At 42.0% G+C, this 21953-nt stretch overlaps 1 protein-coding gene across 5 annotated transcripts in view; it reads left to right on the top strand.

Annotated features, from left to right (window-relative positions):
• Positions 1-21303, top strand: part of aplp2 (amyloid beta (A4) precursor-like protein 2) — a 53466-nt gene extending 32163 nt beyond the window's left edge. Inside the window, exons 4-18 of one of the 5 annotated variants that reach the window (XM_023415999.2) lie at positions 1091-1203; positions 2967-3187; positions 3430-3629; positions 4028-4195; positions 6361-6494; positions 7532-7606; positions 7925-8083; positions 9202-9330; positions 12121-12220; positions 13015-13188; positions 13890-13925; positions 15925-16007; positions 17207-17284; positions 18611-18766; positions 19034-21303. In XM_023415999.2, the coding sequence (XP_023271767.1) occupies positions 1091-1203; positions 2967-3187; positions 3430-3629; positions 4028-4195; positions 6361-6494; positions 7532-7606; positions 7925-8083; positions 9202-9330; positions 12121-12220; positions 13015-13188; positions 13890-13925; positions 15925-16007; positions 17207-17284; positions 18611-18766; positions 19034-19135 (1928 nt within the window). In that variant the 3' untranslated portion in view covers positions 19136-21303. The remainder of the gene's footprint in view (positions 1-1090; positions 1204-2966; positions 3188-3429; positions 3630-4027; positions 4196-6360; positions 6495-7531; positions 7607-7924; positions 8084-9201; positions 9331-12120; positions 12221-13014; positions 13189-13889; positions 13926-15924; positions 16008-17206; positions 17285-18610; positions 18767-19033) is intronic. The other 4 variants (XM_023416003.2, XM_023416002.2, XM_023416001.2 and 1 more) reach the window with 4 other exon arrangements.
• Positions 21304-21953: the final 650 nt, after the last annotated feature.

Below are 21953 nucleotides of genomic sequence, written 5' to 3'. Positions count from 1 at the left end.
GGGGGGGGGGGGGGGGGGGGGGTGTCACTGTACCTCCTGGGCGGAGATGAGAAGCAGCTGCTGAGTCCTCTGCTATTTCCAGCTCTCTCCTCTTCCTATCCTACCCTCTCATTTTCCAAAACACTGCTTTTTCACCCTCTGACGGGCTGCCTCGCTTTGGCTCGTATGAAGTGCTCCAGCAGCTCTGCCTCAGGCCGAGGTCATGGCAAACCGCTAAATGAGCAGTTATAGGACAGCTCCCAGCCCTTGTCGTGAAACCTCCAGACCCTCATTTGTGTGTTTTTCAATCCACCCACTCCTCAGCCATGCTGATCTCAGCCTGGACTTTGCCCTAAACCTTCTATTCTTCCCACCCCTCTCGCTTCCTTTCTCTCTTTCCGCCTGGCTTTCCATCTGTTTCTGATGGCAGCGTTTCTACCTGAGCGCCTCGTCACACTGCCAGCCCACCAGCAGTCGCTGTCCTTTTTAATCTTTCCTATGACCCCTGCGCCATATGCTTACGCGCAAATTGTTTTCAACCTGAAACTATTCACAGGAATTCACAAGATGTCTTTCAAGTCTTTTATTTCTCCCATTCCGCCTTCTGTCAGCTCATTCTATGAATAAAACATATTCAAATTGAATTCATCAAGCAAATGATATCATTGACTGGCAGGAAGAGTCTGGACTGCTCTTAAAAGAGGCACAGTATGAAACCTGATTTTCTCCACTGCCATTTTGATTGCAGATTGACAGATGCGGCTATAGAGAAGGGATGAACCCCTCGCGGATTCAGGTGCATGGACAGATGTTCAAGTGTCAAATGCCCTTCCTGTTATATCACTGTAATGAAATTACAGTGAATTTTAAAGGACCAGGCAGCTATGAATTATTGAATCATGCCCTTTTTTTCCATTCCTCTCATCTGCTATTCCTTTTTTAGTCCCAGTAGGCGATTTATTGTTTCGGACCCTGGCAGTGCTGTAGACAAGCGATCAGGCAGAAGAGTGATTTATTTATTTATTCAGTCATTCATTCATTTATTTATTTATTTGGATAAATTGGTGGTGTGACTAACAGGCATATTGGTCCATGTGATTTGTTGTTACAGTGGGCGAGTTCGTGAGTGACGTGCTTCTGGTCCCAGAGAAGTGCAAGTTCTTCCATAAGGAGCGTATGGACATGTGCGTCAGCCATCAGCAGTGGCACGGTGTGGCCAAAGAGGTAAGGAAGGAATGACTTCATAGGAAGCCGTGGGAAGTCTGAAGCATCAGCTTAACTTTTAGTAACTAAAATAAACAAATTTTGAGTCACTTCTCCTTGTCATACGGTCACACTTTTACTTTGCAATCTTTACTCTTTCCTCCCGAATATCTTTCCACCTGTCTCTGTGAGTCTCTGAGGCCGAATGATCACAGGCTGACTGGGAGCACTCACATTTCAGCTCCTAATCAGATTAGTGTTGTGGCTGTAATGCAACTAATCCCCCCTGGGCAGCTCCAGAGCTGGCCCTTGGGGGCCACTCCTGACCATGACAGTAAGAGCAGCAGCTCACTGAGCCTGTCAAGCTTCTGTTTGTGTCGCTCCCCGCCTCATGCTTCCTGACTCTTAGTCTCCTCGACACGTGTTACAAATTCATCTGCAGCCTCAGAGAGTGTGACACCCAGAGGCACAAACGACCCACTGTTGATCTGCGGCTGATAGCAAATTTGTTACAACCAAGCGGTGATAAATCTCACCAGTGAAGAGAAGAAAAATGATTTAAAAACAATATCCTCTTCCCTCCCTTACCGACTGCCACTGAGATGTTCTTAGGCAGGGCAGCTAATCCTCAGCTGCTCCAGTGGAGTTGCTCAGCAGCCATCAGTTAAACTGAAGTTGTACTCAGTACCTCCGAGCTGCTAGATGAAGCACAGCATTGTTGAAAAATAGCACGTCACTTAAAGGACTGCATGACTTTTTGGAAGTGTGGCCCATTAATCATTGTACTCAGTATGTGAACTAGCTTTAAAATGACTATATCCTTATCCTGTAGGTGGATAGATCTGTTACCATGTCAGGTAACAGCAAGCGACTAGCACTATACAAGAAGTCATGAAGTAAGAACTGGTAGCATCTCTGAGAATAGGTAGCTAGTGTGCACCTGCACCTGACTGGTGCAGTAAAGGATAAAGAAAGCTGCAAAAACCTTGAGTACACATGATAAATAAGCAATGTTTAAATATTACGAAAAAGCTTTTGATTCGTTACGTACATATCTACAGGCGCAGAACCGTGAACACAAACACTGGATCACAAACAGGGATTTCTTCTGACTTAACATCTTGCAAGACCCCTTTGATAGTAATACTCAGCAAAGTCTGACATTGAAATCACTGGTGTTTCTAGGCTCCAAAGCAAAGTTTCTCCTAAAACTAAGGTCTGCATTTGATATCAGTTGCAGCAATGTGCATTGGGCTGGCTGGAACAACCTACTGAGATATTCATTCAGTCAGATTTTGTTTTTTCATGTGTTTATTTTGAAAATTGGATTTAAAATAAATAAGAAATAAATACCTTGTAATTGACCTATGTACATTTCTTTTAAAAAAGGGGGACAAGAGGACATTATTTACTGTAAACTGCTATGGCCAGTGTCTTCTTGCAGCAGAAAACAGCTTTTGGTTTCATGACACAATAACTAATGAGGGGGAACTCAGTTTCCTCATTTTGATAACTGTTGGGTATTTTTTGTTTTAAATCTATGAAAAACAAAAATGAGGATCCTGACTGCAGCATGTCAACAATGTAACGTGACTGAATTAATTTAACCTCCACCATTTCCTCCCGCCATGACTCACACACTTTTTCCATCTGGCATGATGCGGTCCTTTAACTTGATGAATAAAGGTTAAACAAATATTACTAGTCAAAGTAGCGAGAAGCTTCAGCAGTCTGTGCCGTTTCCATTAGATTTAATCACTAGCTCTCTTCCTCTGCCCTGTCAGGCCTGTGCCAAGAGCTCCATGGTGCTGCACAGCTACGGCATGCTGCTGCCCTGTGGCATTGACAAGTTCCACGGCACAGAGTACGTGTGCTGCCCCTCCTCTCGCGCCGGGGAGTCCGCCCCGCCTTCCCTGCCCTCACAGGAGGACGACGAAGAGGAAGAGATAGAGGATGAGGAGATCGACGAGGCCGACCTGGATGAGGAGGATGCTGTGGAGGACAGGTGAGCGGTTGTGAAATGGGGTGGGCGGCGAGGTCTGCGACTGTGTGTGGTTGTTTTCATCATCATGACAAGCGTGATATCCGCTCTCTTGTGAAGGGCAGGTATTACTGGCCATCTGGATGAATTAAAGCATTGTGACATTGACCTATGGCAGCTGCTCTGCCTTGTTTGATAAATCACCCCCCTCCCCTCATGGCTTCCACCCCCTTCACTCAATCATCTCCGCCTCCTCCCCTCCCCAGTGAAACACCAGCTGACGAGCAGCCCACACAGAAGGAGGAGCCAGTGGATGAGGACGAGGATGAGGAGGAGGAAGATGAGGAGGAGTACCACTATGTCTATGAGGACGAGGAAGCTGATAAGGAGGATGAGGATGAGAAGACAGAGGCCAACAAAATGTCAGAGAGCCAAGATGAAGACAAGACTCTGCAGGAAGTGAAAGGTTTGTAATGACTTGTTATAGATTATAATGTACAATCCTCTCTCTCTCTCTCTGTCTCTCCCCTTTATTGGCACATTGCCTCCACTTAAATATTCTTATAACTAACTTATAAAATTATAGTCAGTTATGCTTGAATCTCAGCCAAATTGTACTTAGATAAGTGTGAGCATCAGCAGCATTTACCCTTTTCTTCATCTCAGCACAAAGACAGATCATCCAGCAAACTGCTGCTAAATCCTGCTCGTCACATACAAAAAAATGGGTTGCTCCTGCGTATTGTTTTGTTTAATCATGTTTTTAGATGTAGCAGTGGGTAGCTTTCTGAGTGTTTGTAATTGAGACTGGAATGAAGTGCTGCCCCTAGTGGCCAGATGATCTAACAAGCTGTCCCCTGGCAGCGGTGTGCACCCTGGAGGCTGAGACCGGCCCCTGCCGTGCCTCCATGCCCCGCTGGCACTTCGACATGAGCCAGGGGAAGTGCGTGCGCTTCATATACGGGGGCTGTGCCGGCAACCGCAACAATTTCGACTCAGAGGAGTACTGCATGGCCGTGTGCAAGCGCCTGAGTAAGTCTCATATGACGGGGGCCGGTTGGACAACACCCCTCTCCCTCTCTCTGTTTGTGTCTCTGCTGCAGACTCTCTGCTGAAAACACTGTAGGATAATATAGGTGTAGTCTGTCACTGACTTGTAAGCTGAACACATGTTCGGCAGTCTTCAGCTGTCACACATTGAAGCACTGCAGCTGTTGTTACCACGTCACCTCCACCACAACAATCAAAACAGCTGAGTTCATTCAACATCATTCTCTTTTGTTTTACTATTCCACTCAAAGGGCTGCGGCTACGAATATTAATTGCTTAATTGATAATTTTCATATTATAATGTGTCAATTCTTTTTTTTCTGAATTCTTTTGCCTAAACCTAAAACCTAAATGTCAAGAAATACTGTAAAAAAAAAAAAAAAAATTCACAGCAGTTTCCTAGATTGTTTGTTTTGGCAGTTCACAATCCAAAGACATTTCATTTACAATGATTTAAAACAAAGAAAAACACCACTGAAGAAGCTGGAAGCAGATTTTGTTTGGTAGTTTTGCTTGATGACAATCTTAAACAATGTACTGGAATTGTCGCTGATTCATTTTTTGTCAATAGATCAATCATTTGATAGATTCAGCTCTATATCAATTTATAAAATGTCACTAAGTATCTGCTTCTTCACTCATAAATGGGCTCTTTGTAATAAAATTATAGATCTTAGAGCTTAATATTTTAATTTATAGCACACACTAGGTCAGTAAATTTTAGTAGAGAAATTAGAAATTATTGAAATGTTCAATATTAGAGAGAAAGAAATGAAGCTTATATTAGGTATTATTTATAATATAATATTTAAATAAAATATCAGACACTGTCTGAGACAGAATATCTATAAGTTTGTTCATTTCAGAACTGTCAGATAACTTTTTTTGGTACCAACTAAAATTTATCTGTATCACAAATATTGGAAAACTGTCAAATATTGAAAGCTGACATTGATTACTTTCTCAAAGTCATATTTTCTTACTCCTCTCAGCTCCCTGTGTTTAGACACCATTGAATATTTGACTTCTTCTATTAAAGGGAATTATTATTTTAGTCAAAGTAAGGTATCAAAACTGTGGTTTTGGTTTTGGTACCAAAACTATCAGCACTAGTATTAAAAAATTCAATGCCCAGCCCTACTGTCACTACAGTCACGGTCACTACCTTCCCAGTCATTTTTAATTAAAAAAAAATACCAAATCCAAAGAAAGACTTTCAGTTTCACTTCACTAGTTTTCCTTGTTACTTTTGTTCATTAGTATGCACGCTAACTTCACACACACTTTGTAGCGTTTACCGTCTTCTTTGTTTGCCTGCCAGTGTTCACTCCTGCCATTTGTTCATGTTTCTGTCTGTCTGCCTGTCAACAACCTGTCCCATCTGTCTGTCTGCTCACAGAGCACTGCCACTATTTCTGCTAGAACCCCACAGCACATGTCAGCAAGCACCTTTTTTTTTCCCATCAGTTCAAACACAGTTCACGGCCATGACCAATTGGATGTTATTTTTCTTTTGCATTTGAAAAATAAAATGATTTTAGGGACTGAAGCAGTGAAGTTCAGAGTAGGAAATATGTGCTCATCCATTAATCCGTGCGTCATGTTTTTGATGGTGCGGTGAAACGATGAGGTCTCTTCCTGTTTGCGTGCCCGGAGCGTTATTGTTTTTGCGAGTTGCCGCGATGCAGGGAGTGAGTCCTGCGTGACTGTACAGCAAGGAACCCAGAACAGAGCCCTCTGGCCTCGCCCCAGATGACCCAGCCGTCAAACACGGAGATATTTCCATTAGTGTTGGAGAAGCGACCTGTCAGCAGAAAGCCGATGGGAAGATGAAAGGAATTCAAAAGGAAAGACTGTCAGATTCCCTTAAATTTATCAGAGTAACTGAGGGTGGAAGAACGCCAATGAGAGAAGAGCTTCTGTGAGGATTTTTGTCCAACTTCAATCTGCATTCCACTTTCAACTCTTCCTCTCTCTCTCTTTCTCTGTGTGTGCGCAGTCGTCTGTCTTATCTTTGTCTTTCTGCCTACCTGTGTCTGACTGGATCAGCCAGTCTGTCTGTCTGTCTGTCTGTTCCTGTGCATGTCTGTCTGCCTGGTTGTCAGTTTGCAGCCCTGTCCGCTCACCATCTGCTTCTGAATTCGCAGCCGTGCCCCCGACCGCTCAGATCGCCGATGATGTTGACATTTACTTTGAGACCCCAGCCGACGACAAGGAGCACAGTCGCTTCCAGAGGGCCAAGGAGCAGCTGGAGATCAGGCACCGCAATCGCATGGAAAGGGTGAGTTAACAAGTCAAATAAGGACACCACCTCCCTAATGAAAGAGGCAATAATTAAGATGTTTACTGCTCTTCCTGCAATATGACCATAAAACATTATCTGATGTGTTGATCATCAATACCAGGAAATCAAAGAACTTTTTGCCAGGTGCTTAATTTCTGGTACAAAGAAATCCCATCAAAACCTACAGTAAAAGCTAAATGATCCAAAAACTACAAAACAAATCAGTATTCTTAATTTTGCCTGGTGATAAAGATTACTCTGTCAAAAAGGAATAGAACATTCACTCTTTTCATAGAGGACACTCGTGAGGTAAAAGCTTTACTGACTTCCCTCATTAAGGAGGAAGTGTAGAGACACAGATTCCTTTTTTTTCTTTTTTTATTGAACAAAAACATGACATAAATAACCAGAAGACAAAACAATAAACGCAGATCAAACTGAACACACTAGGTCACACTAAACAGACCAAATAATGAACACAAACACAAAACATTACAATATCAATCAGGCTTGACGACCTAAATAAGACATTAAAGAATAAAATATATAATACATAAATACACAGATTTTTTTTTTTTTGTAATACATTTTTCAATAAAACAGGAAGAATGTTATTTTATTTTTAAGAACTCTAATAAGAAAATTCGTAACATCTTTATTTGAGTACAAATTCTCTTGAGCTTGCTGGGGCGCAGCTGAGAGAATTCAGGGCCAGAAAATATGCAAGTCGGCTGACTCACTAAATTTGCAAGTATTCTTAAAATTTGAATGCAGGAATATGTCAAGGAGCAGGGTCATACTTTAAGGGTCTCTTGTCTTTGTGCGACGACAGGCTTTGTTTTCCCCCATTAGCATTTACAAAAATGTCTTTTGGTAATTTTCTGACCCATTTTTAGTGCAGTGGAGACCACACTGCGTTGTATACACCTCAGCTGCTTCTGCGGTCAAACCTGTGAAGCTCGTATTTTAATAACAGTCCACCACTTTGCATCTTTCTTCATGTGCTTCTCTGTCTTGTGTCCCACTCACTCCAGGTAAGAAAGGAATGGGAAGAGGCTGATCGCCAGGCTAAGAACCTGCCCAAGGCTGAGAGGCAGACACTGATCCAGGTAAGACACTGATCCGTCCCCCTGGGAGTCCTCCCCCTTTGTCCCTTTGTCAGGGTGAGATGTGGCGGCTTACAGGCGCGGGGTCCCTCTCTCCCTGCGTCAATAAAGATCTCTTTTCCCTGGCCGCTCTATCTTTATCACTCTAAGGCTAAATTAGGGCACATTCTGAATGTGGAGACTTCTAAATGAGTCCCTAACTCCCCGGACAAGCCTGAGAGGCGACAGAGCCTGAGCTTAGAGGCTGAAGGGGGCTCTGTTAAGTCATACTCTTTAAGGTGCATATACATTTATATATATTTAAAATTTTGTTGTTTATAGCATTTCCAAGCCATGGTGGAGTCCCTGGAGGAGGAGGCAGCCAGTGAGAAGCAGCAGCTGGTGGAGACTCACCTCGCCCGTGTGGAGGCCATGCTGAATGACCGACGCCGTCTGGCCCTGGAGAACTACCTGGCTGCCCTGCAGGCCGACCCCCCCAGGGTGAACACCACACACCAGCCTCTGAGAGCATCTTTTATCCTCTCTTCACCTCTCTCCATCTGTCTATTGCCTTTTTTTCCCCTCCTGAGTCGATGTGCAAACACATTAACACACACACACACACACACACGTTCGTCAGACCACGCTCAGCCTCACACTACTTATGGCCTGTGGCTAATCTCATATCCTGTCAAAAGACCCTCTGCCAACTTGCAATTCATCATGAGGAGAATGGATTACTGCAGCCAGAAAAACACACACACTAAAATCCTCCATGAGCACAAAGTCAATCACATTTGAACCTTCAGCTATAATCCCTGTGTGGTGTTTTCTTTCTTTTTTTTTATTCCTTTTATCTAATAGTCTTTTGATCCTTTTGCCAGCACACAGTTTGGTATTCTGCTGCAAGGTGCTGGTCTTCTCTCTCACCACCAGTGTTGGACTTGCTACCCAAAAAGGAATAAATCAAATATTTTTATTTTGCACTCATGTCGACTGTCGTAATGTTGGCTGACTTGTGCGCAGTATTTCCTGCTTCTGTTCTACCTCAAGAATTGATCATCATCATCATCATCATCATCATAATCATCATCTGTGGTGTGATGCTATTTCAAAATAAGTGCAGCAGACAGAAGACTTTGTGTCATGCTATATGCAATGAATATTTTGTACCTACATCTGACAGCAACGTTCTTGTCGTCCCTCTTCTCACTTACATGAAGATGAAGAGGGAAAGAGTCATTTTCACGTTTGCTTTTCATCTTTAGCAGCACAAAGCAGACTCATGTCTAATGACAGGTTCTTAACTAACTGGATGTTGTTGTTTCATCATTTTCGAATTAACCAGAATCTGATTAAATAAATTCTCTTTCTATGAGAAAGAGAAATGTTACTTTCAAAATCATTACTATAAAATTATAAGAGAAATAAAAAGTGATTGATACCTCTTCAGAGAAAAAAAATTGCTCTCATGTCACATATATGTGCAGGAGACAGGAATATTGCATCAACCTAATCCATCTGAAAGTCAGTATTACACAGAAATGCTTATGAGGCTGTGTTTTACCAACCGACACTGCTAACCACCATTCTTCTTGCTACTGCATGCGCCCCCTCAGCCCCACCGCATCCTGCAAGCCCTGAGGCGCTACGTCCGTGCTGAGAACAAGGACCGCCAGCACACCATCCGACACTACCAGCACGTCCTGGCCGTGGATCCCGAGAAGGCTGCTCAGATGAAGTCACAGGTCTGTGTTTTTATCCTGATTATCATGACTGATGATCACCTGATTTCACTCTGGTGAAGAATGCCCATCACAAGTGCGCAGGGCCCAAGGGGAAGTCTTCAGATAGCTTGTTTTGTTTCCAATCAACAGTCAGAAACTCCAAAATATTCATTTGGCAGTGATGTAAAACAGCAAAAAGGCATCAAATCCACACATCTGAGGAGCTGGCACCAGCAAATGCTTGGCATTTCTGTGAAGAATGACTCATCTTAGATTTGTATAATTAATCATTTATCAAGTGTGTGGTCCTTCAGGTTTGCAATCGTTCAGTTGGGTTAATTGGTACCTCCCTCCTGGGCTGGTTTTGACAATGAAGACGTACTGTATTAGAGGCCGTGTCAGTAAATCTGAAACCTCATGCCAAGCCACTGCAAGATCTCACACTTCTCCTATTGCTGCTCCGACAGGGGAGGGATAATGATGTCTCAGCCTCTCTGTCCTGTTTCTAAGTGTGTAGGAGGTAGAAAGAGTGTGTGTTTCTCCGAGTTGAAGCCCAGGAGGAGAGAGTAGGCTCGTCTGACGGAGGGAGGGACGGCGGGTGTTTCATTCACTTAAGCCTCAGCCGAAGATTAACATTGCGCAGGTCTTGTGTAATGCTGGACTCTGAGCCACTGCACAGGGATTTGGCTGGAAGCTCCTCTGTTAGATGTACTCGCCTGTGTGTGTGTGTGTGTGTTAGTGCCCTTCGACACCATTTATAGTTATTCTCCACCATTACAGATAACGCAGCAGATGGATGAAACAACATAGTGAGGGGAGAGAGAGAGAAACAAGACCGGAGGGTTACTATTTAAATGGATCGTGGGATCTGGGAGGTGGCGAGCCTTCTGTGCTCAGTCATGAGAAGCCGATCTGTATTGTTGTGATCTCTCAGTGTTCATTTGTCAAGCGCAGTCCCTGTTTATTCCTTCACTCGGCCAATCCTGCAGCAGCTTCAAATCTGCATTTTCAGTCTTAAGCAACTTGTTGTTTGTGGATTTAATGTGGGACTTAGAAGTGCATTACAAAACAATCCTTTGTAAATAGAAGGGTTGCTGTGCTTTATATAACTGTGTTATGTGACTCTCTGGGATCAAGGTTATTCTCTTTTATAAAAGCCTCACCTGTCTAGCTTAGTTGATGCTGCTTGATGCACCAGAATTACAATACCGACACTGGGACATGTGATCTTTATTATAAGGATTGTTTGTCAAACAGGCACAGGAAGGTGCCATACGGGCTGCAGTGTGCCTTTAATGGGGAAAGGTGCATTATTGCCATCTGTTGCTGGCTCTGCTGCACTGCAGCCATGTGTTGGCAGATTAAAACAGTCAATCATCATAGTGGGAAATAAACACCAGTTACCTGCCAAATGCTAGTCAGCTCTGTCAGTGGCTGGTAGGTATTCATATTCTGCCAACCACTTTGGCAACAGTAATGTGGAAATATTTCTCCTTCCTAAACATCACAGTGCTGCTAAAAACCAAAAACCAAACCTAGTGACAGTTTTCTGTCTATTCAATTAAAAAAGTTTTTTTTTTTTAACAGTGGGACTGACAGGCAGTAGATCCTGTCAAGTCAGTTCAGAGTTTCACGACTGATTTGACTATAACATGCAGCAACTTGTTTTATGTCTGCAAGTTGGCTGACTGTGAGCGAGTCTGAGAAAATATGCTATTTCTGTGACAGTTGTGATTAAATTTGGGAACATGAACAACTCCTTTTCTCCAGTACACTTATATTCGGGGGGAGAGAACTGTTAGTTGATTTGTAATATTGTCATTCATTAAATTAGATTCAAATTCAAAGCCAGTTTTGTGGTTGTGTCGATTAATCAGATTTGTAGTTGTATCTATTTTGCTTCTTCATTTGTTCTTCATCATCTTCTGTCTCTTTCTCTGTTGTGTTCTTGCCTTCTTCTTCTTCCCTTTTTTTTGCCTTTGTTGTCTTCTTTCTGGTGGGACTGGTGCTTCTCCTCCTGCTAACACCTATTTCTGAGGATGAATTGTAATCTTCTCGTATGCATTATCACGCTGCACTGCCATGTTTTTCCTGCATAACACAACCTCTGAGTGCAAGACTGTAATCTGTGATGCTATTAGGTGACAAAACTTGTAACCTCACCAATGACAATAAACTCCAGAGTGAGTTAACATGGGGATTTTCCGGGATAATAAGCGTATATTTTCTGGTCCATTAATGGGAGCTTTTACATGAATACTGTTGGGATGAACATTTGATACTAATAGTTGGCAATTCACTCTGTAATTTGTTGTCACTGGATTAGTGTTGAAATAATTATTCAATTAATGGATTTGTCGTATGCCATAAAATGATTCAACAGCAATTTGAATGAATGAATGAATTATCATTTTAAGTAATTTATTTCAAACATTTGTGCTTCTTTTCATCTTTTCTTTATCTTACATCATTATAAATCAAATCCTAGTGTGTTTTTAACTGTTGCTCAGACACAATTGGGGGACAACATATTATTTATTATACTTATTATGACTTATTTTTTGGTGTTTTACAGACTAAATTAAACTAAAGTTTGATCAAAAATGACAATAATCATTAGCTACAGTCCTACACTGGTTGTAAATAGTAACATTGTACATCAAAATCTGTATTATATTGCTTTCTGTTTGAGAATTATCCAGGATCTTGGGAATCAAACACATCATCTCCATGCATGTGATGGAGATTTTGGATTTGGGTTGCACGACACCCTGTTTACCTGTTTGTTTGTTGTTTTTTTTCCAACGACAGGTGATGACCCACCTGCGTGTGATCGAGGAGAGGATGAACCAGAGTTTATCTCTGCTCTACAAAGTACCTTATGTGGCCGACGAGATTCAGGATGAAATTGGTGAGTCGTGTTCAGTCAAGACCCTCCGGGCAGCTTGGAGGGGGAGGGAGGACGGTGTGCTTTAATAAGAGTAAGGTGAAATGAAAACAGTGATGGAATTCGTACATGTGCCAGACAGATAAAGCAAATACATCACATTTCCTGTGGCCCTCAGTTATATTTTCCTCTTATATCTTCTATTTGAGCAAAGGGAAACACGAATATATAAGGACACCAGAAGACCAATTATCAGAGACAGAGAGAAAAGTCTTTTTCTCAGTATTTGTGGAGGCAAATTTAATACAGCTACTACTCTCTTTTTAAGGGTCTCTCCAGCTTTCATTTTCACAATTACATTTAAAGATGGTATCAGTATTGGGGATGAAATCACCTCCAGTGGCACAATTGAACACAGGCAATGTCCGGCACATTTTATTATTTTTATATTTTCTTTTGTTCCCTTTGGTTCATCAAAGGAACCATAGCATGGTGTTGCAGCACAGATTAAAATGGAGCGGGATCAGTGACAGAACTGGGTCACAGCTCTCACCATGCAGCATCCTGTTGGGAGATGTGCAGATTTACATGGAAAATAGCTCTCAGAAAAATACTAATTAGTATTAGTGGTATTAGTAGTTAACAGAAATGGGAACAGGCGTCTCTTGCAGCAGCAGCTCTCTGTCTGTTGGAAAAAGGAATGTTAACAATAATTGGCGAAACTCTCATTTTGCACATTGTTGCCGTGTCCCAAGTCGACTGGTGTTAGTGTTTGCCCGGCTGTCTCATACTCATGTCATTTGCCTTTTCCACCACAGACGAGCTACTCCAGGAGCAGAAAGCCGACATGGACCAGTTCCTGTCGTCTATCTCTGAGTCGCAGCCAGACGTCACCGTGTCATCAGAGGAGAGCGTGGAAGTCCCGGTGTCTGAGGGCAAGCCCTACCGGCCCTTCCAGGTCACATCCCTGGGGTCCCGCTTAGAGCCAGAGGGTGAGCAGCTCCAGCCTCAGACACAGTCACTGCAGCAGCATCATGAACCGCACTGTGGCTGTGTAGAGAGCAATAAGCCTTACACATAAGTCTTTCTGAAGGACATTGGTGACAAAGCACGCCAGGACTGTTGCACAGTGAGGAAGAATAGGTTTACAATGTGTTTTGTGCCAATGAAAATGTGCTGTGGAGCCATTGGTCTGGACTTATCTGTGCCTGCACAGTTCCCTGTGGCCTACCCTTCAACACAGCGCTACTGAAGTTCAGATAAATGCACAAAGCCTCAGGCTTTGTTGCTAAGTTGGAGCCAAAAGCTTAGGGGGGAAATGAGCAGTTATGGTTCTCGTCTTTGTCACATTTGTGCCAAACAATAGATTGAATTCTCAAGGAGAGAAAAAAGTGATGGATGGAACGTTTCCAGCGAGATGGAAGAAAAATTACAAGTAAATCCCAAAGGAACATTTAATATACATGCCAACACCCCAGAGGGCTCGGATAGAGCTAGCCAGTTTTGAAATGGCTCCCTTTTTTTCAGTTTGGTTATCTCTCAAATTTATTTTCGGACTCTTCCCTGCTGGACTCTTTACCTAATCAATTAACACAGCTTGATAATCCTGCCTTTCTCTTCTCAATTAAGTTTTCTCTCTTCTTTCCTTCCCCTTTTCTTTTCTTTTTTTCTGTTGCTCATTTCTAATGCCAAGGCGATCTATCAGACTCCCCACGTGCCTTCAAGAAAGGTTGGTGCCTCTGTTGCATCTTGTTTTTCTGCCGCCCCCCTCCCTCCCTCTCCTCATCTCCCAAGCCATTCCCATCTCCTGTTTTGTTCCACTGTTCTCCTTTTTCCTTTCCCTTTGGTGCAATTTGGGATCCTCTCTCTCCCACCATTTCTGTTTTTATTAGAAGCCATCTGGTGGTTCATTTTCTACTTTTTTCTTTTGATGACTCACATGGACAGCGTGGTTGGATCTCAGTTGTTCTCATGCTTTTCATCATCCTGGGATTATCACCTCTTGCTGGATAGCAAAGTCAGTGGCTTCTAAGTCTGGTAGAGATAGGTCACAGCCAGCTCTCCCCTCTCAGAGACACTTTTCAGCCGTGTGCTCGCTGTCATCCCGTCCTCAGTACATTTGACAAAGCGCCTTGTTTAATTATTCCTCCACCCACACGCTCATTCCCCTCATCAGTCGCCCTCTTCCTGATAGGACCTGTGTGATTTACTGGCCCTGTCTGAGGCTCAGTGCTTCCGCTGCTGACCCACAGCCCAATTTAAATTGGCCCAATTTGTCCTACAAGACCTGACACAGGGATGTGGTTACATCACCTGTTTTGTCTGATCTGGGCTCGACCTTGTGATCTTACTCAGTGAATAGAGACAGGCACCTTTTGTTGAAGCTAGATTATATACTGATTTTTTCGAAAATGAATGTGTAACCTTTCCTACTGTTTTTGCCAAGGAACTTTGTCCCTCTGTGTTTGTTGTTGATTTTGCATTTTATCAGTCCAACCTAAAATGCAGCTAAGGATTAGTTCATCATAGATTCATCTGTCCATTATTTTCTCCATTAACCTAATATCAAGGAAAAGTGAAAAATGCCCATCAAGATTTTCCAGATTTCCCCATGTCCCCCAACCCCCCCCCAAAAAAAATCAATTTATAGGTACAGAGAATAGAGAGAAAAAATCATTTCCAACGTTGTGACCCAGCAAATATTTGACACACTTGCTTGATGAATGACTTTTCAATTCATCTTCTGGCGATTGACTCGTCAATTAATAGATTACTTGTTTCAGCACTTTTTCGAAGCCATGCAGATGAGAGGTCACATTGTTCCCATCGAGGTCACTCCCGTTGTGGCTGGCTGCAACATTATGTGTACCCTGCAGTACCATCTGATAACCTGCCAGAGTTTGTAACGTCACTTCTGCTAAGTGAGGCTTGTAAACACATCATTGTTCCTCGCTTAATCCTAAGGCAATTGTACTAATCTCAAGCGTTTGGCCCTGGCTGACTAGCAGCAGCAGCAGCAGCAGCAGCAGCAGACAATAAGCCGACACCAGACTCTGCTGTACATTGTTCAGGACCGTGCCCTCACTGCCTCACTCGCTCTTTCTCCTCTCTGCTCCTGATTTATTCATGGCGTATCTGGTGTGCAAGTATTAATAGATCCAATGCCTATTTCAAAACCATCAGTCTAACATGCATATTTGACACTCTGGCCCAGTTTTGGGCTCAGCCACTTACTGAAGCCCACAGGGTTTAAAAAAAAAAAAAAAAAAAAAGATCATCTGTTTAAAATCTCAAGGGACTGTGGAGGGATTTGTAGATGAGGAGCTGCACCAATGCAGAATTTTGACCATGAAATGGAGATATGTGAGTGATACAAAATGTCAGGATGACTCACACTTGTTTAAAAGAGGGATTAATTAAATGAGTCAACACACGTGACTGGATGTTCACAGAGAAATCTCAGTTATATGCAAAACAGCACTTTGAGAGGGCCTTTGTGGAAGATGTAAGGTCAGTGTCGTGTTGGCTTCACACTGCTCACACTGTGCTGTGAATGGAAGAAAGGGCTTTGTTGTCACCAGTGCACTAAGGAGACTGAGGGTGTCAGGGAAAGAGCTGGATATCTGTGTGCAGCTGTCCACCATCAATACCACCATCCCTGTTTGTTTGTTTGTTGGTTGTTTTGTGCTGCCCTGCTGATATTTACCGTGCTCCTTTGCCTCCTGCAGGCTCCGCCATGTCTGGTTTGGACGGTCTGATAGGTGCCGAGGAGAGAATCATCAACAGCAAACCCAAGATCAGCGACAATGTGGTAAGAGCTTCGTTGTCAGTTTGTCGTTCTGTTTGTGCCTCTGAGCATTTTTCAACTTACTAACATGCTCAACATGTGAACTGAGAGCAGCAGTGTTAAAGCAAAAGCACAGGAGAAATTGTGTAAGATATGAAATTGTATTCCCAGCGTTAGATCCTGTATTCTACTGCAGACAACTGCCCTGACAGTTCAATTTCATTACCACAACCTCAGGCCGAGGCAGTTGTGTCGATGATTGAAATTAATGAGTACATACAGCAGCGCTTTCACATAGCTCTCTTAAGTTCAGCTTTTAATGACTCATATTATTCCAGTAATTATGTTGTCATAGTTACAGCTATCTCACACTGGGCTATTTGCGTGTCTCTCTTTGGCCTCTGCCAACCGACCTTCATTCAGATCAACCCCGCACTTTGTTCTGCAGTCATCGCATGCTACTTTTCTTTGCCAGACACACCATTCTTCCTCACGGATTTTCAAACGATGCTTGGCTGCCGAGTGTGTGCTGTGTTTCGCATGCTAATCCAACACCAGCAAAGCAAAGCTGTGCATTTGTGTGTGTGCGTGTGTGTGTGTGTGTGTGTGCGTGTGTGTGTGTGTGTGCGCGTGTGTGTGTGTGTGTCTGCGAATATGAGTTATGCAAGTTTTTGAATGCATGCATGTCTATTTAATTTTTTTTTTTTTTTTTGGAAATGCTAGTTTTTCTAAGACGGAGCAATCGGAGGTTAAAAATAACAAATTGTGATGACGCCTAAAATTGTCTGTCGTGATTTTTTTTTTTTGAGAAACAGACTCTGGACTGCTCTGTCTCTACAAACAGCAGATTTTGTTTCTGCCTCTTGAACACACCCACTTCCACTCACAGCGCTTCTTCTTCTTCTTCAGATTAGAGCACTCAGTAATGAGTGGCTGACAGCCTGTTTAGGAAGACATGTTAACTGTGTGCCTATAAGAGAGTCTGTTGTTGATGCCTGCAAACCCCCTCCCTCTCTCCTTCCAGTCTGTACAAGACAGCTCCAAGTGTATCATCACCCAAACACAGATAATCCTTACAGTTTACTTCGCTGCACATTCACACCCTCTCGCTCTCCGTCTGCCTATCCCTCTCTTTCTCTATCTGTCTATCTCATACACACACACACACACACACACACACATTGTGGTGAGTGTAACCTGGGCTCCCCTGTCTGTGTTGACAGGTGATTGATGAGTCTCTGGATGTTAAAGAAGTGGTTTACAGTGCAGAGAGAGTCAGCGTTATGCATGATGATGAGCTGGTGAGTATAGCGGCGCCCTCCACAGGGCTCTCTGGGGAACTGTAGTTATCAGTAGTGGGGAGAAGATGAAAGAAGGAGGGAGTGTGGGAGTGTGCAAAGAACCGGTTCTGTAGCTGATAACTGCAAATGAAAAAAAAAGAAATTAAAAATGAAAAAGACAGCATTGGAACATACCCCTAACCCCCTCTCTTGTTTTTTTTTAAAGATTTTTGTTCAGGCTAATATGTTTTGGTTATTTATGCATGTGCGCATGTTTGTTATGTGAATGTATCTGAATGTACACATTGAAAATCTCAGTTCATATGATGAATGTGAATCCACACAAACTGAGTGTTGCTCAGTTTATGTGTGAGAATGAGCAGTAAAAAACAAACAAAAAAAAAAAACAATCCCCCAGTGGCTACGTGTCTTACATATGATTAGTGTGTGTCATATGTGCCAGATTACATTGTGAAGATGAGCGTAGATGACCGTGGTTGTGTGTGTAAACCGTATTGGCCAAGATATAACAAAATCTTTCACAAAGACACATTTCATGCATGTGTACACACGATTCACAAGTCAACCATTTCTTACAGATGCTCTGCCAAAAAGCGATGGTGTCCCTGCTTCACTGTGGTTTTTATAACATTAGAATTAAGAGTAAAATCTCCTTCCGTTAATTTATTTTCCCTTTGAAAAGTGACTTCAAGGAAGGTTAATCTTTAAAAGTGATAATTTTTCATTATCCCTGCTTAGAAAAAAAGTTCAAATCAAATTACAGTTTACCTGCAGGACAGATGAGCCCAGTTTCAGTTACCATAAACAAGTGGCTACCCTTCTTTTTCCAGGAAAATAAATGAGTGTCTTCTATTTTATAGGGAAATAATTGAATGTGCAAACCTGGGTGCTGCAAATCTAATCTGCATAATGATTATTGATCATGATAACAATTTACTCATCACCTCTGCTGTAGAAGTTTAAAAAAAAAAATACCCAGATTCAAGCAAGACCTATATTGATCAGGGAAAGTTCTACAACTTTCCAAAAAACTTCACAGATAGCTGTGTTGGAAAATCCCATTGACAGAATACCAGGTCCAATTTCAGATCATGTATTCATGTGCGGACAGACGCTCAGTTATTTATATTAATGTGAGGCCGCTCTCAATTTGGCTTGTGTGCATGTTAGAGAAGTATCAGCAAACACAAGAGTAGTATACAAATTCTTCATTATTACAGTTAGTCAGCTTCATCGTGTCTCTGTTTTATTGCTTTAGCAGTCAGCTGTGTATCGTCTCCTAACTGTTACTCTCCCCGTCTTCCTCTCTCTCATCCTACCTGTTAGGAGTCTTACCGGCCCCTGGGAGAGGACTTCAGCTTTGGCAGCAGTGCACTGATTGGCTTGCTGGTGATTGCGGTGGCCATAGCAACTGTGATTGTGATCAGTCTGGTGCTTTTGAGGAAGAGGCAATACGGCACCATCAGTCATGGCATTGTGGAGGTAAGCCACTCGTTATTTTGCAGCACAGTGTGGAGATTTGGGCAGAGGGTGTATACTCTCGGTGAACTGTTATCCATCTTATTCCAAGTGTCAGATTTACATCAAATTATCATGTTTTATGTAAATGGAGCATGGGTAAATGCAGGGAAAATTAGATTTTTGTCCCTGCAGCATTTGCATGTTACACACACAGCATGCTGTGCCTTCTTGAGAAGAGTTGCCCTTGTTGAGGTCAGCCATTATGAATGCCATCTGTCTGTCCCACAGGTTGACCCCATGCTGACACCAGAGGAACGTCACCTCAGCAAGATGCAGAACCACGGCTATGAAAACCCCACCTACAAATACCTGGAGCAGATGCAGATCTAACCAGAGCCTACAGGGGGTGCAGTGGAGGACGGCAACCTAGGGGGAACATACTACTGACCAATAACACATGATGCTATTGTTACAATTATTTGCATACATCCAAACTCCATTTACTGGTTTGTTCAAAACAATCCTTAAATAATGCTACTACTTCTACTACTGCTACTATTGTACTATAGAGCTCTTTTTGATCATGTTTCTTTTGAAAAGGTGATGTATCTGCCATTTTTGCATTACAGAAAATGTGATTCTGCAGATTTCTCTGTAATTATCAATACAGCTATCTCAGATCAAGATGTACAACATTTCTTCAGACATTTTCTTTATTTTTGAAAGTGAAAGGCAAATCAAGCAAACTTTAAACATTTTTGAGTAGCCATCATCAAACCGGCACATGCCAGACACTACACGTCAGTTTCCCATCATGCCAAGTGTCATCCAAGCAGTTTCTGATGGTTTTCTCAAAATGAATTGGTGTTTTATTTTGTTCTTTTTCCTCTCAATAGATTGCTTGTATATGAAGGTTCTTTGTACCAATTAAAATGTATAGTGAAACAACAAATGAGAAAAAAATGAAATCATGAATTATTTACTTTCTGTTCTTTGTTATGATAACAGACAAAATATACATATACAGTTTAAATATATATAAGAGTAGATGTTTTTATTCCACCTTATTTTCCCAGGGAAGAGGTCATGAGTTTGTTTAGGGTTCTTAGCTTGGTGGTTATGAGTTGCGTTTGCAGGCACACTGTTAGAAAGAGTCGGGGAAGGTGAGGGTGTGCACAGGCCCCCAGCTCAAACACATCGTACAGAACCTCCTCTGAAACCTTACTAAGTGAATGTGATAACATATCCCCTCCTACACACACAAAAACAACCTTTCATTAATAGGGAAACAGTATAAATAGATAGATTGAGTAATGCCTATTGACATGTGTTACATAGTTGAATGTATTTTGGAAGCTTTTTTTCCATACTATGTATCTGACAGGTTCCCTTGTGGCTTTTATTTCAGTGCTGTGTCACATACATTGTGACGGTGAGCGATGACATGCCACAAACTGACAAATAAGGGGGTTTTTTTTGTTTGTTTGTTTGTTTGTTGTTTTTTGGGTTTTGTTTTGGGAGGGGGGGGTGTTTGTTATTTTTTGTACAAATTATCTGAAGCAAAAACCAATAGCCAGAAAAGTTAGTGTTGAAAACAAATTTGGGGATGATGTCCACACATTATTGGAGGAACTGTTAGCTTTGCTGGTCATAAAGCGTACAACAGTCTGACAGATCAAAACAGGGCCGGCCCAGAGGCACAAACCCAATAAGCAGCTGCTTAGTGTCCATCGGGAACCAGAGGGTCCCCAAATGAAGTGAAAATGTACACAGTTTGTTAGATTTAGGGGTGCTACAGCTAATAAATGGGATCACAACAATTTTTCTAAACCTGACTACACCAAATTTGAGGATTGCAACAAATAATTGTTACTAAAGCTAATTTTGGGATTTGTGGGAGTTGAAAGAATTTTTGCAATCCAGGTTTTGGGAACTGGGTACCCAGAAAGGCTTGGGCCGGCCCTGGATGAAAGCCACTTGAAGACAACCAGGAGCTGGAGGGCTGTGCAGGCAGACAGAGACACACAGAAAGACAAGGCTTGGAGAGCTGGTTTCTGAAAAAAGCTAACTTGTGTATATTTACAGGTTGAGAATGACACAAACAAGTAAACTGAATCCTTGAGTCCTCTTCTCTCTTTCTCTTTCTCTTTCTCTTTCTCTCTCTCTCTCTCTCTCTCTCTCTCTCTCTCTCTCTCTCTCCCTCTCTCTCTTAGTATTGTCTTTGTATGCCTGTATAGTTGATGTTGCAATCATGGCTTTTTTCCGGAGGATTACCTGTGGTGTGCATTGTTCTTATATGAAATGATATGATATATATTTTTAATTTTGTTCTCTTGTTTTCTATTTTTTCTCTTCCTGTGACAGTATCTCTGTATGTGACTGTCTCACTATGCACCCAAATGGCTTCAATCTTGTAACTGCCTGCTTGATTGTGGGAGGGGACTGGGAACTAATATAATATATGCATATTAGTGATTTTTAAAAAAAAATGTTTGACACCAATGGAAACAGATTCATGGTTACAGGGGGGATACACATCAATAAACTCACAACTTCCATATGGACGTGTCGTCTTTTCATAGATAGATAGATAGATAGATGTTTATGTTTAAATCGGCCGGTCCTTTGCTCTCACAATTAAATTGGCATTAAATTCAAGTGTTTAAAGGACCATTATTTTACAGCTTTCATTATTAATGAAAAAAAGTAAAAAAAATAACAAAACATCCTGAGATATAGTTTCATAAAGGACTAAGACAACCAATAAATATTCACATATTAGAAGCTACAACTTGTGATTTTCTGTAATTTTTTATAAAATATATTTTTAACCAATTGTCAGAACAGTTAATTATTTTTTCTGTTAAATCTCTAAATATACCAGTTTAAGGATACAGGATTAAAAATGATGATTAGGGTGTTTTTGTTTTTCTTCATCATGTTTAGGAATGTTGGATGGGATGTTTGTGCAGGTCCAAGAGTTGTATCAGTCCGCCTGTGTTGAGCGGATTAATACAGTCTCTGAATTTACTGCCAAATTGGAAATATTGATTCATTTTATTGCCACAGACAGGGGTAATTTCCTGTTTTGTCAAACAGAAACCCATGGCTCATCGTGTATGTTAAAAGAAAAAGGGAGGTGATTCAGCAGAAGTGAGTCATCATTATTACATTGCAAAACTAAGCCCGGATCACATGACTGATACTA

Source organism: Seriola lalandi, unplaced genomic scaffold, assembly GCF_002814215.2.
Source record: "Seriola lalandi dorsalis isolate HSWRI2012SDOR001 ecotype SW California unplaced genomic scaffold, Sedor1 jcf7180002054560, whole genome shotgun sequence".
Lineage (NCBI taxonomy): Eukaryota > Metazoa > Chordata > Actinopteri > Carangiformes > Carangidae > Seriola > Seriola lalandi.
This window is presented reverse-complemented; position numbering and strand designations above follow the sequence as displayed.